This window comes from Orycteropus afer, unplaced genomic scaffold, assembly GCF_000298275.1.
Source record: "Orycteropus afer afer isolate SDZICR_OR568_19922 unplaced genomic scaffold, OryAfe1.0 scaffold00502, whole genome shotgun sequence".
Lineage (NCBI taxonomy): Eukaryota > Metazoa > Chordata > Mammalia > Tubulidentata > Orycteropodidae > Orycteropus > Orycteropus afer.
The window spans coordinates 574,016-582,888 of record NW_006922089.1 but is presented as its reverse complement, the minus strand read 5'-3'; the positions used below and the strand labels follow the sequence as shown (position 1 = coordinate 582,888).

The window sequence follows — 8,873 nt, the reverse complement described above, 5'->3', positions numbered from 1 at the left end:
TTCTTGAGGCCTTTACACAAGGAAATGGATGTATAATGTTAAACCCAAGAAAACACACAACAACCACAGAAAAGTGTTGTCTGACAACACTGTCACAGCCCAACAGATTCTTGGGGCTTCAAGTTTCCTTTTCTTTTGGAAACGACTCAGCTGAGACTTAAGCCTTGTCACTTTTGGGGGTGAGGGGACACGTGGTGGTACCATCAGTGGGTATCACAGTCTTGGGCACAGATACTGCTGCTGAAGACTGCAGGGGAGGGGTGTGAGGGTCCACGCACCTGCTGTCCTCTTGGGCTGCATGTGAGGGGGCGGGGGGCCGAGGCTCACTCTCCATGGAAGGGCATGTGGTCTAGGAGGTGGGCAGGGACCAGGCCCCAGTGGCCTCCTGACACCCCATAGTAGAACCCCTGGTCATCCACTGGGCCATAGACTGTGACCACATCCCCTGCTGTCAGGGCCAGCTGGCCCTTCGCCCGGGTCCCTGCTCCCTTGTCTCTCGGGTCATAGCCCACAGATGCTATCATGGTCTTTGGAGTCCATACTGGGGGATTCTTGGGGTCTCCTTGGGCCCCGGGGAAGGAGCCCTGGTGGTCAGCGAGCCCCCCAATGTCCTCAGGGCAGGCCACAGAGTGCAGGTGACCTTGAGCTGGTAGATGCCACCTCTCGTTGGTCCACGCCACATCCACCTGTGCCTTGGCCGCCGGGTGCCCGGGGATGTTGCCCACCCGTCCGCTGCACTGGCCACGGTAGAAGCAGTTGGGGTCCTGAGAGCCCCCCACTCTCAGCAGCTGCCCCTTCTGGAGAGCCAGCTCCTCTTCTGAAGTCCGGGGGTTGGCAGACATCATCAAAGGGTCATAATCAAAGAGGGCCATGAAGACCTTGGCCGGAGAGTCGGCCCCCTGCCCCAGCCATGCGGGGCCAAGCCTGGCCGTCTTGACTTTGCCGGGCAGAGCCGGACACAGAACTGAGCTCAGCTTGTGGACCTGGAGCTTTGGCCTGCCCCCCGGCACCTGGCCTTGCCCACCCTGGGCCCTGGGTACCTCTCTTGGTCCTTGCTGCCCCACACCCCACGTATGCTTGTGGCAGCCAGAGACGACACACTGCTCGCTGGGGCCCCGTAGGGCAAGGCTGGACACGTGGGCATCTTGCTTTTGCTTTGAGACCTTCTCCAGGGAAGGTTTGGGCCAACCCAGCATTTTTACAGGCCGACCCTTGGGAGAGTGACGGACAGGGCCTGGAGTGGGGTTTTTGCTGTTGCCCGTGTCCCCATGGGGGTTCTCTTGCTCTGCAGACTGGCCACTGGGTAGTGGCAGCCTGTGGTCCTGAACGCTCTTGTGGAAGTACAGGTCCTGCCCGCAGACCTCCCGAGCCTCTCGGGGACCCTGGGCTTGGCTGCTGGCCCCTGAACTTGGACTTTCTCCTTCTGAACTCAGGCTGGGCACTGGAGCCCACCTCCTTGGAGGTTCTTCAGCAAATGCTTCCAGAAACTCCGCTTGGAGCTCCCCATGGCTTTCTGGGGTGTGAGGGCTGGTCTCGGCACTCAGAGGAGCCAGCCCCAACCTCTGAGGGCAGATGGGGAAGGTGACATTGTAGGTGGATGGGTGGCCACAGATGTAGCCAGATGAAGAGTCCTCTGGGCGTCGGTGACAGGTCCAACAGTCCTCGGGAATCAGGGCTGGCACCGAGTCCAGGGACTCGCCACACAGGGACATGGTTCTCACGGAGACTTTCTGGCACGTTGCAGGTACCTGCAGCCGGTCAAGGTCCAGCAGGGTGTTCCCAGCAGTGGCACTGGCCACTTCGGCAACCTTGAGCCCATCAGTGTACACGGCGTAGCCCGTGACCCGGACGCCATTGGAGAAGCCGGCCGAGTCGATGGTCACCGGGAGCCAGCTGACCACCAGGAGGCCCGCCGAGGAGTGGCGCTCCACCAGCACATCCAGCGGGGGGTCAGGGGGCCCGGCCAAGGGTGTGGCCAAGGTGATACCGCAGCACATGGTCTCCCGGGGCATCTGCAGCAAGGACCACGGCAGCCACCCCTCCACCCGCACCTGGTATTGGGTGTCAGGACGCAGGCTGCGGAAAGTGTAGCAGCTCACACCTGCTGGGGTCAAAGCCTGCTCTTGATCATCGAGGTATACCACATGGGGGTGACTGCTGCTGTTACAGACCCACGTGACCTCAGCAGATGTGGCCGTGACACTTCGTAGCTCTAGCTGCGTGGGAGCCACACAGAGGGGCCCTTTGGCCCCTAAAGGAGCTCGGGAGGAGCCCTGCTCCCCTACACTGTGCAGCGAACCCGGCTGGTGCGCTTGCATCCCAGCATCCAAGATCTCCACTTCCATCATGGAGCCCACCTTGGCCACTGGGGGTGGCCCGCTGTCCACTGCAGTCTGGGATTTCCCAGGTAACAAGCTAAGACTAGTGTCATTCTGGAGAGCTTTGCCCTGCCCGGCCAGGAGTGGACTGGGGTCAAGGGGGGGGGTCTTGGAAGGAGGGCAGCCCGGAATATCACAGTCATGGATCCGCTGGCCATCCTTAAGCTCCCCTTCATAAAAGCCATCCTCATCCATGTCCCCAAAGATGTACACACAGTCCTTGATCTTGAGCTGGGTGGTGGCAGGGACCTCCAAGCCCCCCACGGCCAGGGTTGGGGATGGGCTGTCAGACTCCAGGTCATCCACCTCGCTTGCTGTGTCGAAGTCCAGATTAGGGCAGGAGGGCACAGTGACCCACACGGACTCCATCTCAGATGAGGAGTTGGAGCTAGTTTTCTTGGCCTGGGGCGCGGAGTCCAGAGGCGCGTCGGCAGGGACACTGGCTGACCCTTGGGGAACACTGGCTGGCTCCCCTGGAGCTACCAGGCTCTCTGTTAGTGAAGGTTCTCTCCTTTGTTTGTACCCGCTGGGCTGGGGCAGCGCTGGGTCTTCAAGTCCTGGCTGGCACTCGGGACTTCCACCGCCCCCGGCTGGGGACTTGGGGACTTGGGTGGCCTCACGGCGCTGACACCGCAGGGCCCGTATCCCCTCCCAGGCAGCCTGGAGGTCCCGCAAGGCCTTCTGCAGGTCATGCTGCAGTTGCTGCCGCCTGTCCTGTCCGCGCGCCAACTGCGGAAGCAGCTGCTCGGCCAGCAGGCCGCTGGCGTCGCGCTCCTGGCACGCGCGGCCCAGCTGGCGCAACACGTCGCTGTTCTCGGCCTCCGCCTTCCGCACCAAGTCGGCCTGGGCCTGCAGGCGCGCGTTCTCCTCCGCCAGCCAAGCGCCCTCGCGCAGCGCCGCCTGCCGCTGCGCCTCGGCCTCCTCGCCGCGCCGCCGCGCCGCCACCGCCTGCGCGCTCAGCTCTTCGCATTCGCGCCGCCGCGCGCCCAGCTCGCGCTCCAACTCCCGAAGCTGGCGCTGCGCCTCTTCGCAGGGTGCGCTCTGGCAGCTGCGCTCTGCCCGAGCGCCACCCACGCCCTGCTGTACTAACTGTCTTTGGAGGCGTAACACTTCCCGCCGGGACTCGCGCAGCAGACACTCCAAGTCGCCCACGGGGAGCCGCTGCGCGCCGGGGGCGCCCCCTTCAGGGAGCGGGGCGCTGCCCAAGCCCGAGGACAAGCGCGCCTGCAGCAGGTAGCACTCTTGCTGCAGCTCTTCGATTTGCTTGTCCTTAGCCAGCAGCGCCCCCGCCTGCTCCGTCAGGTCCCGGGCGCGCAGGCGCACGAAGGCCTGGTACAGCTCCAGGCCCGCGCGGCTCTCCCCCAGCACCGGTGCGCTCACCGCCCGCAGGCTGGTCTCCTGCAGCTGGCGGGCGCGGTCCTCCAGGCGCCGCGCCAGGCCCGTCAGTTCCGCGTTCTTTACCTTGAGACGCTTCACCTTTTCCTCCGCCTCGTCGGGGAAGCCGGCGCGCCGCAGCTGGTAGTTCTCCTCGCGCAGGGCGGAGCAGCGGCGGGCCAGCACTTGGAGCGCTTCGGCCAGCTCCGAGTTCCGTTGCACTAGCGCCGAGTAGTCCAAGTCCGGCGGCGAGGGGGTCAGGACTTCGCAGGGCTGGCTCGCCGAGTCGTCTCCGCCCCGCAGGTCGCTAGATTTCCTGTGCTCCGACGGGTACGGGGACTGTGGCGGCGGCGGTGGTGATGGTGGCGGCGGAGGGGCCAGGGGGCGCGGGGACCCCAGGATGGAGTCATCTGGCAAGGAGGAGGCCAGTTGCTCGGCTTCGGAGGCCTTGGGACGACTTCGGGTGGTGTTGAGCGAGTGGGACGGCGCGGGGGCCAAGGAGTCGAAAGAGCTGGCCCTCGTAGGGAGGAGGCGGTCGGGGGAACTGGAACGCGCCCCGGGCACTAAGTCGAGGGAACGGGAGCGCACGTGGGTGCTGGTGCTCTGGCTGCGGAGGGATCCACGTCGAAAGGCTGGCTCTGGGCGGCAGCTGGCTGTTTCTGGCGTTGGCTCTTCCGAGGCGGGCACAGCCTGGGGGTCCGGGAGCGCAGACAAAGCAGGGCGCCAGCGGAAGTGCTCCAGAATGTATCTGAGGAACAGCTGGCGTTCCCCGTCGAGCGCCGCCTGCAGGTGGCGAATGCGAGCGGCCTGCTCGCCATCGGTCTCCCAGCGCAGCTGCGCCAGCACGTCTTGGAGGCGACAGCGGCACTGCGCGGCCGCCGCCTCGGGCGCCCCCGCGCGGCTGCAGTAGCCGCGGTTCACCAGCTCCTCCGCCAGCTGGCGCTGCAGCGCCCGGGCCTGGCGCACGACGCCGTCACGCTCGTGCTGCAGCCGCTGCCTCAGCTGCCGCAGCTGGGCGTCTTTCCAACGCAGCAGCTGCCGAATCTCGGCCTCGCGCTCCCGCAGCACTGCCTCCTGCAGCTGCCGCAGCTCCCGGCTGCGCTGCGCCTCCCACTTGGAGCGCAGGTGGTCCGCCAGCTGCTGCCGCTCCCGCTCCCCGGCCTCTCGCAACTGGCGCGCCTGGGCCGCGAAGCGCCGCCTTTCGGCCCGCCCGCGCGCCCGCTCCGCCTCCAGCTCGGCCCGCAGCTTCTCCACCTCCCGCCTCTGTTCTTCCAGCACCGCTGTCGCCGAGCCCAGGCTGCCCGGCTTCTTGGGCGACGCGCGGGCGCCCCCCAAGGGGCTGGGGTAGTCTTTGGTCATGGTGACTGCGGCCTGGCCAGACGCCTGACCTTGGTCTGGCCCAGGCCGCTGTTCACCAACGGCCGCCGCCCCGGCCGTCGTCGCCAACCACTCCGCGCGCCCCTTCCGGCGCCCCCTGCGGGTCTCCACGCGCCCCTTCCGCCCCTGAGCGTGTCTTCCCCACCCCCGCGGGCAGCGTGACCTGCGCTTCTCTTCCGGTCTCAACATGGTTTCCGTCCTGGGATTCCTGGCGGTCTCTGTGGCCTGCCTCAGGCACCCTCGCAGGCACTACGCAATCCCTTCCCTCACTTTCCATGGGAAGCCCCTGACGCAACCCCTGGGGCCTGGAGAAAGGGGCTCACGTGAGTGAAGGCTATGGCTGGGGTGTTAGCACATCGAGGCTGGCCCTGCCTTGAGGGAGGGGTTTAAGCGGAATGCTTGGTCCTATCGTAGGAATAATGCCCCCACTTGACGAAGGTGTATGAGTAGGTGCCTCTGAGGACTGCTGCCCTCCTCCTAGTCTGCAAGCGTGCCCGAAGCCGTCACTTGAATGTTCCTAGTCCATCTTGGCATGTCCTTCCAGGAAGCCCAGAGAGGTACCAACACTCTCTGTCGTTGCAGAAGTGGCTGACTAGGGATTCGAACTTGAAAATTCTGTCTGCAGCGTCCCTGGGCACTCTGACCCATAAACCCAAGGTCATGGGAACAGCCTTTCTTCCAGAGGGGAGCCTCACGATTAGGGGCTGCAGAAGGAGAGGAAGGAGCTCTGGTAGCACAGTGCCTAAGGCATCTGACTGCTTAACCAGAAGGTTCGTGGTTCAAACCCACGAGCAACTCTGCGGAAGCAAGACTGGGCAATCTACTTCAGTAAAGATTTACCAGCCCAGAAACCCAGTGGGGGTTGCCTTGAGTTGGTATCGACTCAATGGCAGTGGGTTTGGTTTTGGGTTTGGATGGAAAGGGAAGTCAAATGGAATCAGAGTGGGGGCTGCTGGTGGCAGAGGAGGGAGAGAGAGGTTAGAAAACAGAGCCCCTGTACCTCGTGGTCCACTCCACCTTCAGAGTGGCCCACTTTCTGGCAAGGTAGAGTTCAAGGCCCCTGTGTGCCCAGTCCAGACGCTGTGGCATCTCCCTGGAGGTTAGAGAACCTTGCAGAGCCCTCCAAGGGTCAGTGTGCTCTGGTGGTGAGGTCTGTGGGCCTCTGGAATTCAGCAGCCCTTCAGTTCCTGTGTCACCTCCGTGTCCTCACCTGTAAAGTGGGCCAACAGTGCCATCCAGTCTGTTCTGTGTGGCCAGGGAGAGTCCCTTTCCCACTGAGAGCATCCATTCTGTCGTGGAAGGGTTTGGTGAGTGGGACAAATCCTGGCAGGTGGGAAGAAGCAGAGAACCTCGGTTTCCAACTGGGCTTTTGCACACTTTGTCTGGGTGAGCATGGCAGACCATCACCTCTCCCAGCCTCTGCATGGCGGAGGTATTGATAGCCGTAGCCAAACAGTTGGAGGGCATGCGGCATTCTGTGGCTCGGGGCCAGACGTCCTGTACAGAGCCACCCTGAGGGCTGTAAGTTCCCAGGTTCTGCCCAGGGCTTTGTATGGGCCCTGCAGCTTCCTCCAAGTGCCGGGGGGATCCCCATGGCTCTTGTTCCCCTCTTGACCTTGACACGGGCTCTTCCCCCTGGCATCACTTCTCCAGACACAGAAACACCAGACCCCACTGTGGACCAAGTATGTATCATTGGCCGTGATCAGTGCTAAGCGCCTGCTGTATGTTTTTATTCCAATCTCTGTTTCAGTTTCCTGGTGCTGCCGCAACAAAAATACCAGAAGTGGATGGCTTGGTTGTTAGGCACCATCCGTTTTGACGCATAGCGACCTCATGTACAGCAGAATGAACCCTGCCCAGTCCTGTGCCAGCCTTATGATCTCTCTCTCTCTCTCTCCATACATTGTTGTTGTGTTAGGTGCCATTGAGTTAGCTCTGGCTCACAGCAATCCTAGGTTCAACAGAACGAAACACTGCCCGGTCCTGCGGCAGCCTCACAGTCCTTGCTATACCTGAGCACATCATTGCAGCCACGGTGTCAGACCACCTCATTGAGGGCCTTCCCCTTTTTTGCTGACCCTCCACTATACCAAGCATGACATCCTTCTCCAGAGAATGCTCCCTTCTGACAACATGACCAAAGTAGGTGAGATGAGGTCTGGCCATTCTCGCTTCTAAGGAGCATTCGCACTGCACTTTTTCTAGGACAGATGTGTTCATTCTTCTGGCAGTCCATGGTACTTTCAGTATTCTTCACCAACACTACAACTCAAAAGCATTGACTCTTCTTCAGTTGTCTTCTTTTTTTTCTTATTCATAAGGTTTTTTTTTTTTTATGTAATTGGGATTTGGGTGAAAGTGTATACAGCAAATTCACTTTCCATACAGCAGTTCACACACACGTTGTCTCATGACATTGACTGCAATTTACCACAATGCAACAGCTCCCCTCCCACTTCTTTCCAATAATTACTTCTTCCCTGTGTCCATCCCTCCATGCACTCCTGCCCCCTGAGCTGTCTCCCTGTGCATAAACAGCCCCTCTTTTTCCCATGGTTGTTCTCTCCAAGGAGTGTATCTACCTCAGGTACATGTTCAACTCATATGCCTGTCTTTTGTTTGGCTGAAAGCCACAGGTGTGGGTTCAATTCCAGACCTGAAGGGCAGCTAGGGACCATAGTCTCAGTGGTTCCACAAGGCTCTATCAGACCAGCAAACCTGGCCCCCCCTTTTTTCCCCAAATAATTTTGAGTTTTGTTCCACATTGTTCTCCCTCTCTATCCAGGGTCTCCTACATAGATCCCTCTCTGAGTAGTTGACAGTGTTCAGTCTTCTTATTCATTGTCTGGTTTTCACATGTATATGAGGTGACTGAAAACATCATGGCTTGGGTTAGGCACACCTTAGTCTTCAAAGTGACATCTTTGCTTTTTAACTCTTTAAAGAGATCTTCTGCAGCAGATAGGACAATGCAATACAGCATCTGTTTTCTTCTCTCTCTCTCTCTCTCTCTCTCTTTTATTACAGAGATAAAAGTTCATTAGTGGTTGCAAAGGGCAGGTGGGAGGGAAGGGAAAAGGAAAAAGTTTAGGGGACACAACAGGTGATGGGAGGAGCCCTGGTGGTACAGTGCTTAAGCACTTGACTGCTAACTGGAAGGTCAGTGGTCTGAACCCACCAGCTGCTCCATGGGAGAAAGATGTGGCAGTCTGCTCTCATAAAGACTTTTTTTTTTGTTGTTTAAAATTTTAATGTAATTTGGGTGAAAGTTTACAGAGCAAATTCATTTCCCATATGGTAGTTCACATCTTGTTTCATGACACTGACTGCAGTTCCCCACCATGTAACAGCTCCCTTCCCACTTCCTTCCCATAGTTACCTCTTCCCTGTGTCCTTTCCTATGCACTCCTGCCCCCTGAGCTGTCTCCCTGTGCAAACACTGCCCTTCTTTCTCCCATGAGTGATCTCTCCAAGGAGTGTATCTACCTGATGTCAGTGTTCACCCAGTGACATCTAATTTATTGACTGCTGCTTCCATGGGTGTTGATTGTAAAATGAAATCCTTGACAACTCTAATGTTTTCTCCACTTATCGTGATGCTGCTTATTGGTCCAGTTGTGAGGCTTTTCATTTTCTTTATGTTAAGGTGTAATCCATACTTTGATCTTCATCAGTAAATGCTTCGAGTCCTCTTCACTTTCAGCCAGCAAGGTTGTATCATCTGTTTATCAGGTTGTTAAG

The 8,873-nt window shown here is 59.5% G+C and overlaps 1 protein-coding gene across 1 annotated transcript; it reads right to left on the bottom strand.

Annotated features, from left to right (window-relative positions):
• Positions 1 to 323: 323 nt before the first annotated feature.
• Positions 324 to 5,111, bottom strand: LOC103209566 (RIMS-binding protein 3C). The gene is made up of 2 exons (XM_042782901.1): positions 624 to 5,111; positions 324 to 584 (listed from the first exon to the last, which is right to left on the bottom strand). Exons 1-2 carry the CDS (start codon positions 5,109 to 5,111, stop codon positions 324 to 326), a joined length of 4,749 nt encoding a protein of 1,582 aa, XP_042638835.1.
• Between the last annotated feature and the right edge of the window lie 3,762 nt (positions 5,112 to 8,873).

Excerpts from the sequence above, each read along its gene's own strand:
- LOC103209566 (XM_042782901.1), bottom strand. The coding sequence starts at position 5,111 with ATGACCAAAGACTACCCCAGCCCCTTGGGGGGCGCCCGCGCGTCGCCC. Across the intron at positions 585-623 it reads AAGGTCACCTGCACTCTGTG|GGCTCCTTCCCCGGGGCCCA; the intron begins GCCTGCCCTGAG and ends GCTGACCACCAG.